We start from the raw sequence: 20890 nt of genomic DNA, 5'->3' as shown, positions 1-20890 counted from the left end.
ATAAAAAGCTTAACTTAAAATTAGACTTGGTGCAATAATACCAAAATATCTATATTTAAAATAATTTTTGAACATTTAAAATATTCCGAGTAGTTTAAAACATTGAACTTCATTTCAAAATTACTAGATAAATTTAAAAACACAGTTTTGATATTTAAAAACACGGCTTCAATATTTAAAATGGATAAACGAAACTCGTGACTAGAGCGATTGGTCACACTCTCAGGATCCCCCATCTATAAGAATAGCAATTCTCAATTTATGTTATCTATTGATCCGGTAGCTCATTAATTTCATACATTATGCTATATATAGCTGGTATGCATATAACCTTGCATTCAAATACTTTCTTCTGACTCTGATTGATAAATAAATTACAAGCATTGTAGAATGAGAAGGAAACCTGGGAAGCTTTAGTTATATAAACCGAAGTGAACTTGAACTCCAGATGCCTTGATCCAAGACCCCCCTTCTAAGAAAGGCCCTACTGTATACTTGGTTGCCTCTTGCCTTTTAATGACCTTGTAACCAGACCATTTGACCCTGGCATTAACCTTGGCCCCAGGTCCTTTGTTGTTAAATTCTGCATAATATAGGGTCTTGAGTGCAAAATCTCCTTCCCATGGCAGCCACCCATCTGGGTGAATAATGTCTTCAATTGTTGATTCCATCACGATGGTTCTTGAGTATTCCTTCCATGGCCTCCCAAGGTAACTCCTGATCTTTGACTTTACAGGTACGAGTTTCTTGTCTGGCAAAATACGACAATTTTGCAGAACTATCCCCGTGGTTTCACGCTTGTCAGTCCTTCCTTGTGCTGTGACTATGTTTTGTTGGTTAGGCAAAGGTTTCCTCAATACAATCATGCAGTTTTGGAATATAACGGCTGCATCACCGAAAATGAAGTCAACAGTGCCAGCAATCACACAGCTTCGGTAGAATTGGCGATGGGTTTGTGCGTACAAGGTGTCTTGGTACCCTTCAAAACGACAGTTGATGAAAACTGAACGATCTGCTTGGACTCTTGCAGCTACTGCCTGGTGCTTTTTTGGGCCAGCAGCGTTTCTAAATCCCATAGCTTTGCCTATAAAGCCTTCTCCTAAAGCCACTGCATTAGGCATCATTTACATACAAGATCAGAAAAGGGAATGATCTGTTGTTTTATTATTAATTACTACTATATATTCTTTAATTTCCTTTCCTTTTGGGGAGAAGTTGGTGGGTGGGGAGGAACGAGAGGAATTTCTTACCAAAAGTTGCAGTTTTGAAAGTGGTTAATCCATCGACAAAATTTTTGCTTCCAGCGATGATGGTCTTTCGTGATCCATCGCCGTACATTGTGACATTGACCATCTTCTTTGTTACGGTCACAGTCTCCTCATATATTCCTCCTTTAACGTAGATAACATATCTGTATAAGCATATAAAAGAAATGAGAAAAGAAGAACTACGTATGAATTAAATGAACTGAACCTCAATAAAAATCAGTAATTTTTTAAAGGGCGATGAGGTCTCATCATCAACATTAATCTGGCCAAAAGATGGAAATAATTACACTCTCTTTAGTTATATTTTTCTCTTTTTACCTAGAAAATAAGATTTAATTTCAATATTGAACCTACTACTCCAATCCCACATACAAACCGGATATTGTTTGATAATAGGGAGTACTTGCAATACTAAAGGATCATACCGTCCTTTATATTTCTCCGGCATGGCTGCCAATGCCCCTGAAATTGTTTTGTAGTCTCCACTACCATCTTTTGCCACAATTACATTCGGTCTGGGCTTATCAGCTTTTCCCTTCAACATCCTCCGGTCCTCAGGGGTCATCCAGGTGGGAAATCCATCATTATCCATTGTCGGTGAGCTAGATTCCTGTGTCAAAAGGTGACGGCTAGGTCCTGGTACCTGGAATGTGGACAGGAACGATGATAGCTCTGAGATAATGGCGAGGGAATTGCTGGTTAGTTCCTTGGAAACCTTGAGGACCTTTTCCATGTCATTCTTCAACTTTCCTTTAGGAAAACCATCAATGCATGTTTGTTGGTAAGACATGACAGCACTCAGCCAATTGTTCAAGTCAGGGGTTGTCGAGGATAGGCTTGCCAAACTATTGTTGCCAACTTTGGAGGCGGACTCGTTTAATTCCTCCATGGCATCCTTCACGAGTACCTTACAATCTTCGAACGCTGCTTTCTCTGATGGGGTGTTGAACTTAAACGTTTTGGTCTTGGTCATGGCATTTTCAATCTCAACCGCAATTGCCAATATTGTAGTCTTGAGAAGGTCTTTAGGTTGAGATAAATTAGGGTTTGTTTTCACGGCCTTGGTAAGGGTATTCTCACACTGTTGCTCATAATCTGTAGAGTTACAAACCATTTTTATAACACGACTAACGTGCGAAACCCCCGTCGTCCCATGTTGATGATCATGAGTTTGAGCTGCAGGTTGGGTGCCAACATGGCTGGAGTTAGAAGCTATCGCAAAGCCTGCACCGGCAACAAGAACAACAAAAACAAACGCCGAAACTGCACCAACGATAATCCTCTTCCTGATCCTTTGCTGCCGCTCAGCTCTACGGCGTTCCGTTATCTGATCAAAATCTTGAAATACCATTGTGGGAATGTCTATGGCAGAAGCTACGTAGCTAGCTCTGCCTTAGACTCAGGCCCAAGGCAGAGGTGGAAAGAGATGGGAGATTAAGGCCGAGCCAAAAAAATAAAGAAAGATGTTAATTTTAAGCCTTTTGTGTTTCTTTCTGTTGCATGGATCTTGATACCTGAATCTGTTTTCCTTGGAAAAAAATGAAAATAGAGGTCTGGACAAGAGAGTTTCAAGGCATTCGTTCTATTTTTAAAAGTTGGTTAAGGAGCTTTGAAGTAATGGTAATTAAGAGTTCTACATCCTCTCCTCCACCTCATCTTGATTATATACATTTTTCCCTACTTGAGCTCATTCCTCCCCTCCCTCCCAAAACACAAAAGAGCAAATAAAGAAGCTGCTATAAACAATATTATTGTTTCCTTATGTGTGTGATTAGTATTAATCCATGACTAACTGAGATTAATTATAAATCCAAATATTTTTTTATAAGAATCATAGCACTAATTAAGAGATCATTGCCTCGATCGATCGGTTTACTATTCCTATTCTCTCTTGATTATCAATGTCAAGAGATTATGGGGGCTGGATTAAAGCAAGTCGAGATGTATGGCCAGGATCTGACCCATCCCATTGAAACTCAAGATGATTATATAATCGGCTCAATCCAACCCCAAAATGAGAATAATAATAATAAGAATAATGATAATAAGAGCAATGTTACTCTTCATCTTGAATTAAGAAGATGTGAATCTAATACATCCTTGTAGTGTTAATGAAAAGCTTTTATCAATATTGATAATGATTTGTATATGTTTTTATTTAATTGCTTATACGTTTGTTAGCTTTATGGAGAGTCTTGAAAATTTGTGAGTTGAGAGATCTGCATCAAAAAACAAAGGGAAAAAAAGGAAAGCATTTATTCCTACTAACTCGTATCTTAAAATTAATTTATGTTGTCGTCACATGATCATCACCGATTGAAAGAAGTTGCAAAACAAAAGACGTTAGCGCGCACCAAAACTTGTCGGAGGAACGTCGATGGGTGATTACTCTGATGCTAACTCAAGTTGGCCTTTTCGAAGAATGATAAAGTTAAGGGGGGCGCGCCCAAGCTTCTTATGCACACTTTGTCACCGGTCCCTAGCTCTTGTTCAAGGCTGTTGATCACAAATATCATCACTACAAGAAATTTAATTTTTAGAGACGAAATTTATTAGGGACGAAATACTTTTCAGAGACGAAATTTAAATTTCGTCTCAAAATATGGAGTACCTTATAAATCTGTTCGAACTAATACATATTAGTTAGAACCGGAGATTCTAGGACGAATTAGATCGTCTCCAAAAATCTTAACCGTTCGAACTAATAAAATTTAATTCAAACAGATAATTAATCTATTCAAATGTAAAATAATTGGTTCGAATGAGTATTACCTTGTTCGAACGGTATTATTTAATTGAAAAGATATATTGTTAAAATTATAATAATACATATTTTTTATATTAAAAAATATAAAAAATATGTAATAATTAATTTAAAAACATTTTAGTTAAATAAATATTATTTTAAAGATATTGTCATTTTTTTAATTATCGTGAACATTAAGTGTAATGAGAAGAAAATATAATTAATAATAAAGAGGCTAGCAAATACTAAAAATAAAAACCATACATTAATTACATTCCAAAAAGAGTTAGACGTTCTATACAACATAAAAATAGTAAAATAATAACTAACAATATCTATTTATTAAGTAAATCAAAATCTTCATGTAAGGTATGTAAGCATCCTTCCAGGTCCTTTAACTTTTCCATGATGGGCTAAATGAATTCCCTCAATATAAATAACAATAAGGGCTACCAAATATTATCTTTAGCTCGAATGATTAAAATTCAATTCGAATGACCGAAAATTTCATTCGAATGACGTTAAAGTCCATTCGAATGAACTTCTATTCCATTTGAATGACAATAAATTCCATTCGAATGGTCTTGAATTTCATTCGAATGGAATTTAGGCTCATTCGAACGGAACTAAGCCAAACAGACATGGTTGAGTCGACTCAGTCCCGAATCTACAAACTAGTTTTTCACCATAATTCAAGATTTTAATTGGTATAAATGATTTAGGAGTAAAGCTCTATCATTTCTACCGATTACTTTTGTGTCATTTAGTCTAAAAAACAACAAAATAGGGTCAGAGAAGAAACTGTATTGCGGCATATATAACATAATTTCGTTCGAACGAAAAGGGTATAAGTTCGAATGAATTATATAATAATTCATAAAAATATATATATATAAGTACAAGAGGTAAAACAATACATTTTATATTACTAATACTAGTATATAATACTAATATTAGTACTAATAAAAAAATTTTGGACTAGTATATATAATATAGTATATATATAATATATATTAGATATCTATATTATATAGTATAGAGTATTTAATTAGTTACTTATATATATTGTAAGTAACTAGTATATATATAATAGTATATATATTATGCATTAGATGAGTATAAAATAGTATTATGTAAAGCATTGCATTATAAAGTAATATACTAAGTATATAGTAAAACATTGCATTAAATATAAGTACAAAATACATATATTTAATATATTTAGTTTGTATATTAGTAATAAACCAAGTACTTAGAATATATTATAAAATATTATAGTACTATTAGTTTTCATATATTTATGCTATCTATACTATAATATCACTTAGTATTATACTATTAGTGATACTTAATATTATACTTATAGTGATACTAATTATAAGTATAACACTATAAGTGATACTAAATAAAATATTATACTATTAGTAATACTTAATATTATAGATTGGTAAGAAACTTAGTATTATGCTATTAGTGACACTTAGTATTATATAGTGTATATATTTTTTACAAATACTAATAATAATATTGAAAATATTATGTGTATATTTATATATTTCTAGAATTATCTATTCGAACGAATATAAAAGAGTTCGAATAGAGATAAAGTATGTTCGAACAAATTTTTTTTGTTTGGAGGGAAAATTCGCGCCAAATTATCAGTATATGCTGGAGAATATTCTATTTTTTTGTTCGAACGCTTATATTATTAATTCGAACGAGAAAATATTGTGGGAAAAATTAGCGGTCTTTTTGAATTTTTGCGTTCGAACTGCTAAAAAATCCGTTAGAACGTAAATTCACATATTATTAAACCGATCATTTCACTTCATTTTCACTCGGATTGAAGTTTGAGAGAGGGAGAAAGAGCGACAGAGGCTTTGAGAGAGTGTTGTATAGAGAGAGAGCTTAAAGAAGTGAGAGAAAAGAGATTCTTGAGGGAGAAAAGACAAGGACAAGAGGTAATATGTTTTTTTTTTGTTATTTTTCATTCCAATTTTCTTTTACAAGTATCTTGATATTTGCTGCATTTATTTGTTGTGATAGAACAACGGTTTAATGTGTTTTATACATATAGGTATTGTGGATTAATATTTTTATTAGATTGCAAAAATTAGAGGTAAGTTTTTATAGTTTTCTAAGTTATTTAATAATCATATTTAGGGATAATCATTTAGTTTTCAATGTATTATATTGAAATATGTTGTAGTGTATGTGAAAATTGTGTTTTGTGGTTCAGTTTTTTGCTCTGTTTCGTGAATGGTTTCTGGCTTGGTCCCATTCGAACACTCTGAATACCGTTCGAATTGAATTTTCTCCGTTCGAACGGAATCTAACTCGACCAGAATTTAGTTCGAACAGTTTGAGTGTTTGTTCGAACAATACCAATTACGTAGACATTTTATAATGTAATTATAAAATGTAATTATAATGTATAATTGTAAATATTTAAGTACTATAATTAAATAGATTAATACTTAAAATCTAATTATACATTATTTAATTAAAGAATTATAATGTATTAGTGAAAATATTTAAGTACTCTAATTAAATAGATTAATACTCTAAATATTCTTATAAAATATTTAATTAAGTAATTATAATGAATTATTGAAAATATTTAAGTACTCTAATTAAATATGTTAATTAGTTAAAATATAATTATAAAATAATTAATTAAATAATTATAATGAATTATTGAAAATATTTATGTACTCTAATAAAATATAATTAAAATATATGATTCTGAGACGACATTTAAAATATTAATTAGTTAAAATATAATTATAAAATAATTAATTAAAAAATTATAATTAAATATTTAAAAATATTTAAGTACTCTAATTAAGATGATTAACATGATGGAATATACTTATATAATATTTAATTAAAGAATTATAATGTATAATTAAAAATATTTAAGTAGTCTAATTAAATAGATTAATACTTCATTTTATACATTTATTATAATTTCAAACAGAAATGCCTCCTAAACGCAAAAGAACACGTGAGACATCCCCACCACTTACTAACTCCCGTGTGATTCACCTGTCAACAATGGTGGGCCAACATCACCAAAGCTAGAACAAGGTATTTTATCACTGCATATCTTTTAAATAAAATATGATATTATTTTTTCATATTGTCTCCATTAAATCTTAATATATACACTTTTTTCGTATAAATTATGATATTAATTTTCATTTTGCAGCAAGAAGAAAATCTTACTGATTATGATCTGACCCAATTGTATGCTAAAGCACATAAAAATCGTGATGGTGTTTGGAGCAATCCTGAGGCAGAGGCAAATTATGTAAGTTTAAGTTTATTTAATTTCATTGTCTAAATATATTTTTGTTACATATACTAATTTTAATGTTTTTCTTTTTCCAGGACAAGATGATATCTCTTAAAGACACTGTTGTGGATCTATCTGATGAATCATCTGTCAACGATGCTCAAATCTTTTCTCAAGTTCTTGGATCACGTTCTGGATATTTGAGGGGCTTAGAACGTTGCGTGAAGCCATCCTCAACATCTTCATCATCTTCTAAAGCCAGATCGAATGACGACAAGACTAAAAAATTAGAGGAAGCTGCACTTGAGATAGAATGATTGAGATCGAAGGAAAAAGAGTTGCTAACCCGATTAGATCAAGCAGCAGATTTAGAAGCAAGATTAGAAGAAAGGCTACAATTAAATAACCAAAAAATGTTTGAACAATTTCAATTAATGATGTCTCAAAACCCTATACCACCACTACCACCACAATCATAATTCATTTGGTGTTTTTTAATTACCTTTAATATTTATGATGTTTGTAAACATTTGAACAATTGATGTATATAAATTACAATTTGATGTATATAGATTAAAATTTGTATTAGTATCAATTTCATTTTGTTTGATCAATACCGTTCGAATGGTAAATTACTATTTATGCATACATTCGAACAAAAACATATCCATTCGAACAAAAAAATTCCCATTCGAATAAAAAAATATCCATTCGAACAAAAATATTCCCATTCGAACAAAAATATACCCATTCGAACTTACCGGGAAATACAATCCATGCGTTCGTTCGAACAATTAAATACTCATTCGAATAAATTCATTTCTAATAGTCCGTTCGAACAGAAGATTTCTGTAAATAGATTATTTGTTTGAACAGTTAATATTTTTCTTCGAACTAAAGTCACTTACGAACTTGTTTGTTCGAACGGACTTGGTCAGATATGGTTATTGGTTCGAATTAACATTTCATGTTGTTCGAACAAAAATATTTTCGTTCGAACTTGATTCTGAGACGACATTTTTTTGTCTCAGAAAATTTTTTTCGTTCGAACGGTTTCGATCGGTTCTGCCCAATTTCGTCCCTAAAAATACTTTTCAGAGACGTCTCCAAAAACTTTCTGAGACAGCCTTTTTGAGACAAAATAGAGACGAAATTTTTTCATCTCCCAAAACTTTTAGGGACGAAATTTCCATTTTTTGAGACAAAATTTTTTGTCTCAAAAAATCATATCTCTTGTAGTGCATGAATCCATCGTTCCACATCCTTCATATATATTAGGTATAAAGGCTATATATATTCCTCGATATTGTGCCGTTCTTGGATTGGGCCTCTTACCTTACTTGACATATTGGGAGCAAGTGGTGGGACTTTTCATATTTTTTGATGATAATTAATTCATCAAATCAAGATCTTAAAATCTGAAACAAAACAATAACCACTTATATATACCTAGCAGTGCTGCTAACGTTGTGTTTTGTACACCTGGGCAAGATTCTAGCAACTCAGGCCAGTATCTTCACCTGTGAATACAAAGAAGAAAGTGGACTCAGGGTCGTTCGGAGAGCCTCCGATTTGTTGCCTAAGTTAGTCTCCTCATGCATATTGTGGTGTAGGTCAGGTTAAGCATTTAATGCAATATGATGGCTTGGGTAAGGGCCTTTAATGTGGTTTGGCTTCTGGCATGGTGCTTTTAATGCGGCATGACTCCTAGGGCGAGTCCCGGCAGTATGTGAACGGAGCGGTCACTTTTGGTCCCCTTCGTCAAAGAATGGAGTGTCATCCAGGTCTTTCGTTTATTCTACTGATGTAAGTCTTTAAAGCTAGATGTAATAGGAGATGTTAGAGTCGGTGGGTCACATTTGTCCCCTATGGAAGGTTTCTTGTGTTCCTTCTCCGATGCAACTTTTGAGGGCTTGGGCCCTTTGGACGAAATTGGGACCTCAAGATAATGAGACCAAACCTAGACGACCAGTGTTGGGCTTAGGCCCAATCGTGCTGAGGCCGGGCGGGAAATACCCCTCCCAATTGCCGATACATTAGTGGACCGAGTCAAATCATTAGATATGTTTCTCGTTGATCTTCTTTGATTTATCCATATATACATTCTTCCACATTCACCTTCTTCAACTACATTTCTTTCATTTTACTATCTTTTATTTTTGAGAACCCTCAATCATCATCCTCAATAGAAGTTGGTTAAATTCACTTTACGTGGAGATCTTGCATATTGGAATAACATTTGTGGAACTTTGTAAGAGGTTTCCATTAACGCCCCATACTCGGATGGGTTAGAGAGTTACTACCTGTCACCTATAATCATGTCTCTTAGTACAAAAATACATTAAGGCTGGGCAACCGGGCCGGATTTTTTTCCAGCCCGGTCCGGAACCCGGATAACCGGGTTCCGGTTACGGGCACCTGCCCGGAAAACACCCGGGCCGGTGCCCGGTTTTCTAAAACCCAGGTGCACCCGGGCCGGGTACCGGATTTAAAAGCCGGTACCCGGGTTTTAAATCCGGTACCCGGGTTTTTTTAAAATCCAAACCCAGTGCCAAAACGACGCCGTTTTGGCACTGGGTTATATCCCTTCCTCGCCTTCGGCTTCACGATTCTCCCCCCCCCAAATCTGACTCTCTCTCTCTCTCTCTCTCTCTCAAAGAATCTTCCCGAAACCCTACAAATCATCCCATCGCCGTCATCCACTCATCCCGTCGTCGCCGTCATCCCATCGTCGCCGTCATCCTGTCGTCGTTTCATCTGGTCATCCTCAGAAACACTACAAATCAGGTTAGTTTTTGATAAACTCTTCTTCCATTTTGGTTTCTTTAGTTTATGGTGTGGTTTTTTTTAGTGGGTGTGATTTGTTTGGTGTAGTTTTTGATTTTGGGTGTGATTTGTTTTGGGTTTCTGATTTGGGTGTGATTTGTTTAGGGTTTCTGATTTTGGGTGTGATACAACTGATTTTACGTATGTGTCTCCAGGTGGTTGAGTATCGTGGTGAGCAGGTGAGGCGCAGTGTTGCAGATCTGAGGGAGACAAAGTATGGATTAGAAGGCAAAGATTGTTATGTGAGTGTCTTGTTCATGTCCCTTTATTTTTGTCTATTTTGGTGCGTGTGGGCTGTCTTGGTAGTTGCTTATATTATTAGACATCTTATGCCTATATTGATCGGTGTGATATTTAAAATACAGCCACGGAATAATGGTGCACACCCTTGATTTCTTTAGTTAGGCTTAGATAATCAGTGCACGACTTTAATTTTTCCCCTGAATATTTTCCATTGGATGCAAACAATTTATGGGATGATTGGTGGTGTTGTGGTACAGAAGTAACCTATTCAAAATTTTAACTAATTTTAAGTTGGAGTGTGGTTACTTCCTAATATCTAGGAACTTGTTCATATAAATCCTGTGTCGAATAGTGACTGTCCAATCCATTTTGATATATGATTGCTGGTGTTTTAGGTATGCTAATATTTATTTGTATACAAATCCGTCCTACTTAAGTATGCTAATATTGATTTGAAAGTATTGATATTCACATGTCGATTTCAATAAAGAGTCGTTAGATGAGCAGTGATTAGTTGACTGGACCATTTAACTGCAAATGAACCATATTTGCTCCGAAAGTTCAAATCTTGAACCTGAAGCCTTTCTTTATTTGCCAAATTTTCAGTTTGATTTTTTTGGATTTAGAATACCAACTCATTTTGGTTACAATTAACCAACTGATTTTTCCAACTAAATAATTAGTTGTTATGCCTTCAAACTGGTTCTAGGGGCCCTCATATCTCAGCAACTTGTGCAACCATTTGGTAATGCTTTGAGCCGAGGACCAAAAAAAGCATATAATTAATTCCTTATTAGAATTTTTCCATTCCACCAAATGATCTGAATTTGTCCCAATGCTATAATTTTTAGAAAGTCAAAATAAATAATGTGTTCTGCTTGGAAAAGCATGCAATTTCAGCATATATCTATTGGTGCGTGGTTGTTGAATCCTCTCTCTCTCATGTATATATTCATTTTTTGATCAAGTTCACTGTTATTTATCTGTTTGCAGTGCCCCCTCAGACTATACAAGTCAAACGCCCCAGGATCTCTTTCTTCTTCCTTCTTCTTTTTTGTCTCTCCATTTCCTTTTAGACATGAAATTCGTGCCTGTGATCCTTACATTTAGAAGTTACTCGTTTGTATTATGTATAATGCTTAAGAAAGAAACTGTATTGTTCATTGTTTTTGCGGTTCCATCATTTTTTTTTTCAATATACAGAACCACCCAAGTAGTTGGTGTAAGTTGCTGATCATTTAAGCCTGCTTATATTATGCTTTATTTCTGTTGAAGTGAATTTTGAAGGAACATTATGTGCAAAGATCTGAAAAATAAAAAGAGTGTCACAATATATTTTTTCTGAAAAAAGTTTGATAATATAGGCTTAAAAAAAAAATCTGAGTAGAGGCCGGAACCCGGATTTCCGAGTTGTAAAAACCCGAATCAATCCGAGTTCCAGCCCGGGTCATAACCTGGGTATATCCGGGCCGGACTCCGGCCCGGATTTGGAATCCGGGTTCCGAGCCGGGTATACCCAAATACCCGGTCCAGTACCCGGTTGCTCAGCCCTAAAATACATGTATCATTTCCAAAAGCTCCAAAACATGAAAGCATAAATTCATCTATTTCAACGTAATGCATTAATTCCTTCACAAGGTCATCAATATGATAAATCCAATAAACATAAATCTACATTTCCACAATCTCTAGTACCCCGATATAATGAACAATTAATTACATAAATCCCCATAAACCATAACAAACTGAAATCTAGACTACTAATTAAAACTCCTCTATTACTCACTAGTACCCATAGGTGAACTTCCTATCCTTAACTTGTCTTGCTCACAATCTCTATTCCTAATCCCCAACTGAACCATCAACATTATCTAAAAATATTATGAAAATAATAGAGTGAGTTATCAATAACTTAGTAAGTAAAAAATATATACTAGTACATAAACATGAGTCTTTTCAAAGAGTTCAGAATGCAGAAACAAAACATTTCAGTTTCAATATGCATATTTCAAAACGTGTTATTAGAAAATCAGAGCGACATTTCAAACAGTTCATATTCTAAAATTAACTTTTCATATTTAAAAACCCTTTAGCATAACATGATTGAACATTTTCATTTTATCATATCATATCGTCTTGTATCATATCATATTACCATATCACATACCATATTCAAGCCCAATGGTAGAGTTGTGCTATCCTTGGTAGCCAAATCAGATAATATCAGAATGTAAATCTTTCTCTTATTCATTTTTGGAGCCTTGAGTGTGCACACAGGAAAGAACATGTAAAAAAATTATTTTATTTTCAAAGTGGGTATACTCGTATCAGAGGTATTGGTACCTGCAACCATATAATAGAATCATAGTCGTTGTATCAGAACCATAAATAGAATTAAATATAGAATCAAAATAAAATCAGAAAGTCATGTCAAATATTTTTCAGATGCATACCATGTTCAAGCCCAATGGTAGAGTTGTGCTATCCTTGGTAGCCAAACCATATAATATCAGAATGTAAATCTTTCTCTTATTCATTTTTGAAGCCTTGAGTGTGCACACAGGAAAGAACATGCAAAAAAAAATATTTTATTTTCAAAGTGGGTATACTCATATCAGAGGTATTGGTACATGCAACCATATAATAGAATCATAGTCGTTGTATCAGAACCATAAATAGAATTAAATATAGAATCAGAACAAAATCAGAAAGTCATGTCAAAGATTTTTCAGATGCATATCATATCAAATAAAGTGCTGAACATATTCATATCATTTTTTACATAATCAAATTTAGAATATCTTTATATAACATGTAGAAAATTTCCAGATTTCATATTCGCTCTTTTGTACTTTTAAAAAACAATATGTCAAAATATTGCTCATGTCTACATCGGTCATGTCAGAAAACATTTTCTCTTTTATACATATTTCATGAGTAATGCATAACATATATATGAGATTGTTTACACATTTCTTTTCAAAACATATCATGCACATTTTCATAAATCAATTTCAGTTCATTTTCTTTTTATGCAAAGTCTAGTATAGAAATATTGTTTACCTAATTCTTGCATAGAGTTACTAAAGTTTTGGACTCAAGCTCTATCAATGTTACAACCTAAACAGTAAGTTAATCACTAACATGTTAATTCTCCATATAAGTACAAATTCAATATAACTATCTAAACCCCGTGTTTCTATTTAGCACACACACGTCATCATATTGCTTGGTTTCAATATGGATGTGGGCTGTGAATGTTATAACGGGTTATGATTGTGAATCTTGGTATGGCAGGATGTGGAGGTATCTTGAGAAATGCAACTGGCGAATTTGCATTTGCCTTTTCTCTCCATTTTGGACACGGAACTAATACTTTGAGTTGATGGCTCTAAAACAAAGCCTCTTATTTTGTTTGCAGCTAGATTCCACTCGTGTAATATTTGAAAGTTTGAAACTCATTCGGCAATCATTGTTCAATGTTTTCATAATTCCACTGCTCCACCATGGCACTTATATAACATTTGGGAGGACTTCTTGCTTTCCTTTTCTATTCAACATTCTTATTTGGCTAGTCAATTGCCGACATTGGCTTTGGTAGAGTATAGACTGGATGTTTTGAGACTACCTTGATTTGGGCACTAAAATTAGATGGTTGTAGCTTTTAACTCTGTTTTAAGTATAGATTTTATTGTAATTAGTATAATATAGAGATAGTGTTTTTTAAAGCTTGTTTTTGGATTTTTTTGTAATCCCCGAGCTTTTCTTGTCAAAGGTATTTCTCCGCCAAAAGTGAGAGTTATGAATAAAATTAGAGGTGTCGTTCATCTTTTTTTTTTTTCTCGAAAAAAAAGGATAGTCTGAATAGAAAAATTTAAAGTATAATAGTTAAGAAGAGAGGAAATAAAAGAGGTAAATGACAAATATTCAATAGTTACAATAAGTTGAATAATCTTTTTTCTTTATTGGAAAGGTAATGATGAAATGATAGAAGAGTTAAAAGTGGTGGGAAAGCTAAAGATACACGTAATAGGAAATTCATGACACTAAAAGATGAAATTTTTTTCCTCTCTATTGAATTAGTAATCATTAAAGGGTAAGAAACCTTTTGTCTTCCATTTATTTTTTAAAATAAAATCTTACTTCCAAAAAATTGAGTGAGTTTTATGATAGTGATGAAGAAAATAAAATGAAAGATCCTTTTAGCACGTGAAATGTTTGAGACAGATCAATAAAAAAATGAAATTATGAGGTAACTCAATAGCATACAATAAAAATAAATCATAAATTATATAGATAAATCATAAATCATATAAATTATAAACAAATCCAACTAAGAAAACCTTATTCTTTCCTTATTATTATTATTATTATTATTTTTTGCTGAATATATAGATATGACCCGATCCCATTTTACAATGTGCCGTGGAATATAAAAGCCCCAAAAGAAACCAAGAATATTATCCTTTGCTGCCCATTGAGCTAAATTGTGTGCCTACTTTGTACTTCAGAACTGCTCTGGTTTCCTCGGCCCAATCCTTTATTCTAATTGGACCTGTTTGATATCTAGATTGCTTGCCATCCTGCATGCTACATTTGCAGCTCTGATTTCCATTTCACTCAGTGCAGCGAATTTATATAAACTTTTTCCATCCATGCCCTGTTTATTTGTCCCCTGTGATTACGGCATACTGCAGCAATGGCTGAGCAGTTTGATTTTACTGTAACATCGAAGTTGATTTTCCATTTGCCTTCTTCTGGATGTAACCAGCATGTGCCTTTCTCTTTGTTGTCTTCTTTCCATTCCTCCAGTGGATGTTCTTCCGGAGTTCTTTTTACATCTCTAGCAATAGTCAACGCATTTAGAAGTTTCCCACGGTGCACGTTCTGATTCCTATTGAACTACATTGAGTCCATGATTATCGCAGCACACAAGGTTAATTCATGCTCTTTTTCTCCATCAAGGTTCAGCTTTTCTTAGGGATGCAGTACATTGTTTATCCACTCTTCCATGGACAAGTGTGACGGCTTTTGGCAATGGCTATTCCCTCCATACCACCATCGTAACCTGGCATTTCAGAAATATATGCTCAATTGTCTCTTGTTCACACATGCATGGGCTCTAAATGGTATTGCCTTCCATGCTATTTTCCATAAAAACAAAAGCCCTTTGTTAGTAGAAAAGAAGACATCTACAAAAGTCTCGAGTTTGGCATCTACAGAACCACAAAAGCCCTTTGTTAGTAGAAAAGAAGACATCCAGTACATGGGTATAGAGGTTGCTGCTGCTCTAATTAGTGACTTTTGATTTCCACCCTACCATTTTTGATAGAATACTCTATCATTGCCGTTCTGGGTTGGATTTTTTGGCTGAAGAAGATGGAGGATCTGCTAGTATTTCCTTTTTAACATATTTGCCCTACAAAACAAAATCAGATCATCAGCAAGCATCAAGTGTGTTGTAGCAGGTGCCCTTCTTGCTACTTTGATACGTGAATCCTTCCATTGCTTAAAAATAAGTTTCGAAAGAACTTCAGCTACAAGGATGAACAAGAATGCATATAAAGGTTCTCCTTGTCCTAGACCCTTTTGTGGAGTGAAGAATTTGTAGGGCCTTAGGTGGGGCACCGACTCAATCGAGATCGGTATCTCTTAGAGACCCTAACAATTCTAAAACGGCGCCGTTTTATACTCTAGAAATGATGTCGTTTTGCTTCATTATAGGACTTGTGTTGTGCGGTTACCTTGATGACACGATGCCGTTTTGATCCTGAACCCTATTTTGGGCTGGGCTACTGCAGTGTTGGGCTTCTAAACCCATTTTTCCCCTAAACCCTGTTTTGGGCCCCTTTTTTTTTTGCTTTAAACCCTATACCAAACTCTATTTTTTAAACCCTAAATTTAATTTTAATCTATGTTTTAGCCACAAGTTTTATTTAGTTATGGGTTTTCTACTTTTTTCAACACCAAGTTTAATTATTAATAAATACTAATTCATTAGTGTCTAATTATATATTATTATACTATAGTATTACGTATTATTAACTTATTATACTAGACTTATTTCTATATTCGTATTTAACTTATTTTTATACTAGATTTATATTATAGTGTCTAATTTTATGTTATTATATTATAATATTACATATTGTTATACTAGTGTTTAAGTTATTTCTATACTAGACTAATTTTTAGTGTCTAATTATATGTTGTTATATTATAGTATTACGTGTTATTAACTTATTAACATTATACTAGGCTTATTTCTATACTAGTATCTAATTTATTACTATACTAGATTTATACTATAGTGTTTAATTACATATTATTATACTAGTGTCCACCTTATTTATAACTTATTCCTATACTAGACTTGTTTCTAGGCACTAACTTCTTTATAACTATGGTGCCTAATTACATATTATTATACTTTAGTAAATTGATATTATGTATTGTTAATTTATTATACTAGATTTATTAGTTATTTCTATACTAGTGTCTAATTTATTTCTCTACAAGACTTAGGCCCTATTTGGAACTTAGACTGTTCAATCTAATTTTAAATTAAGGTCTAATATCTAAACACTAAAATCTCAAATTACTAAACTTATTTCAACTCAAAACCTCATTACACGTGGGACCTACAACATTTTTCAACTTAATACTCATTTACATGCGAGACTCACAATCTTTTTCAAATTTCTATAAATTTATATAAATTTATCTTAACATCTAAACACATTTAAACTCATCTTAGGTGGCCTTATAAAACTTATTCCACCATCTCAACTCGTCACTATTAATAAAGAACTCAACTCATATTAACTTAGCTCAACATTCAAATAGGGCCTTATACTATAATGTTTGATTATATTATTATACTAGTGTCTAACTTATTTCCAACTTAATTTCATACCAAACTTTCTAGCATTTAATTACATATTTATAATTAGACTGTATTATAATATAAATCTAGTAAGAAAGTCTAGAATTGTTAGTATGTTCTATTTATGTGACATGGAGGCGTTGCCGCTTCTATGTTCTATTTGTGAGCCACTCTCCTTCGTTTGTTTTTATTACTTCAATGGTATTCCCTTCTCATTTTAACGACAGATAAATGGAAGAACTAGGAGTTAAAGATCCGATGTCCTGAGGCATGTAATTCCATACTTTTGCTTCCTTATGGACCCTTCCCTTCTTAATTCTTCCATGATATTCGATCTCAGCTTCTTTTCCTCTTCAATTCTATCCTCCAAGTTATTGGCTTTTTGGATATCATCATGGGTTTCAGTCATCTCTTTAATCTTTTGGTGGTCTGTGCCCAATTTCTCTTCATTCCATTTCCTGAAAGCCTTCCCCCCCCCCCCCGCCCCCTCTAATTTTCCAACATAGCCTGAAGGCAGGAGGAGAGCCGGTGCAGTACGCCTTTGAAACGATCTCTTTGTTATTCATATCTCTAATCCACGTTGCTTTAAATCTATAGAGCTTTGGAGATCACTAACTTTTGCTCTTGGGTATCTGATCCTCTAGTCCCCATTGACAATAGCTCTGTCTAATCTTTCTTGAATCAAAGCATTGCCATGTCTCCCATCAGTCCAAGTAAATCTATTTCCTTGAAATCCTAGGTCCACCAATCATTGATCTTCCATGTAATACTTTTTGTTGTGAATGAAATAATTTTTTCTCAAGAATCATATTTCTTTTTTTATTCATGAAAAAGATTTTGATCAAGGCATTTCGGTGTGTTTGGGATTGTGCATTGTCCATACAAACAAGAAATTAATAGAAAATGTCATGGTAATTTATAGACCATTAGGGGTTGTTCCCCTGTAAAGATTACTCGAAATCTGATGAAAAAAAAAAAATTATTTTTCAAAAAAATTGTAATGCCATAGCATCTACTATGAATAAATTTCAAAGCCCGATCCTTGTAATGATAAATTTTTATTTTTACTATTTTCTATTCAAATTAGTTTTCAGAAGTAAAAGTGCTTACCTAAGAAGCGAAGTAGCACCGAGAAAGGGAAATCTTTTTGGAAGCATGTTTCCTTTCACCGTGAAAGGGAAAGTGCTTGCCTTCAGGGATGAGCACCAGAAAAGGGAAAGCGCTCGCCCTTGAGGAGAGCACCAAGAAAAGAAAAAGTGTTTGCTCATTCGGAGGAGCACCATGAAAAGCTAAAGTGCTTGCACCATGGGAGGGAAAGTGATCTCCCTCATGAAGAGCACTAAAGAAAGCACAAGTACTCGTCCCTTAGGCAAGCACCATGGGAGTGTTTGCCCCTTGGGATGGGCACCACGAGAAGGAAACCGCTTGCCCACTGGAGAACACTATGAAGAGTAAAAGTGCTTACCTCCTACACAAGCATCACGGGAGAACAAAAGTGTTCGCCCCTCAAGGTGAGGTCCATGTCAGGAAAGTGTAATCTCTCAGGCGAGCATCAGAGAGAGTAAAAGTGGTGAGCACTGTGGAGAGCAAAAGTACATGCCCCCTAAATGAGCATTACGGGAGAGCAAAAGTATTCTTTCCCAGAGCGAGCACCAAGGGAGGAAAAACACTTGCCCCCAGGTGAGCACTATGTTGAGCAAAAGTGCTCGTCCCAAGTGGTGAGCATCGTAGGAGGAAAAATTATTATACTTGAATCGAGCACCATGGAGAGCAAAAGTGCTCGCCCCCAGGATGATCAACCAGGGGGCAAGCACTTTCAATTTCCATGATGCTCACTAAGGTGGTGAGAACTTTTGCTCCACATAGTGCTTGCTAACAGGGAGAGCACTTTCCTCTCCACTATGCTCACCGATGTGGCAAGTTTAATGCTACATGGTGCTATCCAAGGTGACAAGCACTTTTAAGTTTCATTTGGACATTTATAATATTTTATAATATTTATGAATAATAGTGAAATATTTTGTAAATAGTAAATAGTAATAAAATAGTTTAAATTAAAATGTTTTATTACGTTTTGAAAAATTAGAGAAAAAATTAAATAAAAATATTATAAAATAAAAAATTGTTTAAATATGTTTTTCTAATACATATTTTTTTTGCTACTTGAAAAAAATTGTATTTTTTTTTTAATTTTTGTTTGGGTGTTTGGAAAAGTTGTATAGGGTTTTGTATTTTAATATTGATTAGGTAATAATTATATGGAAAAATTAAAAATTTGAAGTTAAAAAGTTTTTATTGTTTGAGTGATGTTTTAAAAGGAAATATTTGAGAATATTTAAGAATACCTTCTTACACAAATAAGACCTTACTCTCCAAGGTGCTCAGTTGGGGGCGAGCTCTTTTGCTCTCATAATACTGAAACTGGGTGAGAGCATTTTACCTTCCATGGTGCTCACTGGGGTGGGGAACAATTTGCTTCCCTTGGTTCTCGCCGAGATGTGTAGCACTTTTATTCATGTGATGCTCACTTGGGGGGAGCACTTTTCAGCTCAACAATGCTCCATGGTGCTCGCCTCGAGGCTAATATTTTCTCTCTTCATGAGCTGATATGACGAGTTTTATACCCTTCACATGAAGAGCGTTGTGCTTCATTCAAGGCACTTACCAAAGTGACGAGCACTTTGCCTCCCATAATGCTCTTCTTAGTAGCGAGCACTTTTGATCTATATGATACTTACTTTAGGAGCAAGCACTTTGCCTCCCATGGTGTTCTTCCAAGTAGTGAGTACTTCCATTTTCGTGATACTCACCAAGATGGCGAGCTGTATGCATAATGCTCTCCACTACCACTTTAACGTTAATAGCCAGCTCCTTTGAATCTATCCTGCATCTCAGCGACCTTTTTCTCTTTCAGCTTCTGCATAATTTTGAGTATCTTGGAGTTGAAGAAATGTCAGCTACCTAGAGAAGAGAAAACCATGCGGAAAGCTAAGATAAAAAGAAATGGAATGCTGAAAGAAGTAATATATCAAAATTACAATGTATTCACATACTCATAAGGGAAGGAGCACATTAGCATCAACACCGGCCTGCAGAAATCATTAATAACAGGAATAATTTATATTGTGGCAACACTTCAAGATCAGAAAACAAAATATTAGAAAAATTAATACAAACAAAAGCTTACCCAGGAAGTGAAAGGAAGAGTAGTATAATGGGTAATCAACGCCCAAAATTTTCCCATAGCCCTTTTCGTCCGTTGTGTTGGTCAGTTGCCTAGAAATAAGAAAGCAAAGTGAAACCAATCAAAGAAACAGGTTTCCTGAAGAGTAAAGTGAACGAGTTCGAGTTTGATGAGGAAATGGTTTACAGCTGCGAAGACAGAGACATCAAGCAAAGGGAATGGACGGAAAAGTAATGTTTGGAGCTCTTCTTTCTACCTCAATATTAGGGGCAGTTTCGGTAAGAGAAATATTAACTATTCAAAGGGAACGAGATTTGAAGTCCACTTTACAGTTTAGTGGTAAATTTGAGATCCGGTATAGTGATAGTCTCTCTTACTAAATAACTATAAGAGCATTTTTATTCGGTTTCTCATCTCCATTCCTATAATTTAATTCAAA

The 20890-nt window shown here is 34.0% G+C and overlaps 1 protein-coding gene and 1 long non-coding RNA gene across 3 annotated transcripts; both read right to left on the bottom strand.

The window, feature by feature from the left end:
• Nucleotides 1-251: 251 nt before the first annotated feature.
• On the bottom strand, nucleotides 252-2868 carry LOC122304217 (pectinesterase-like). The gene is made up of 3 exons (XM_043116335.1): nucleotides 1694-2868; nucleotides 1251-1411; nucleotides 252-1108 (listed from the first exon to the last, which is right to left on the bottom strand). The coding sequence occupies exons 1-3, from the start codon at nucleotides 2617-2619 to the stop codon at nucleotides 414-416; spliced, it is 1782 nt and encodes a 593-aa protein (XP_042972269.1). The 5' UTR covers nucleotides 2620-2868; the 3' UTR covers nucleotides 252-413.
• An 11806-nt stretch (nucleotides 2869-14674) lies between these two features.
• On the bottom strand, nucleotides 14675-20647 carry LOC122304216. Of its 2 annotated transcripts, XR_006240964.1 has the most exons (5): nucleotides 20455-20647; nucleotides 20321-20356; nucleotides 19708-20228; nucleotides 15702-15800; nucleotides 14675-15597 (listed from the first exon to the last, which is right to left on the bottom strand). It is a non-coding gene; the product is annotated as an uncharacterized LOC122304216 (long non-coding RNA). The 2 variants fall into 2 exon arrangements; XR_006240965.1 differs by having other exon boundaries at nucleotides 14675-15800.
• Nucleotides 20648-20890: the final 243 nt, after the last annotated feature.

The sequence above is a fragment of the Carya illinoinensis genome, chromosome 3, assembly GCF_018687715.1.
Source record: "Carya illinoinensis cultivar Pawnee chromosome 3, C.illinoinensisPawnee_v1, whole genome shotgun sequence".
Classification (NCBI taxonomy): domain Eukaryota; kingdom Viridiplantae; phylum Streptophyta; class Magnoliopsida; order Fagales; family Juglandaceae; genus Carya; species Carya illinoinensis.
Note: the sequence above shows the minus strand (reverse complement) of the source record. Positions and strands in the feature narration are given on the sequence as shown.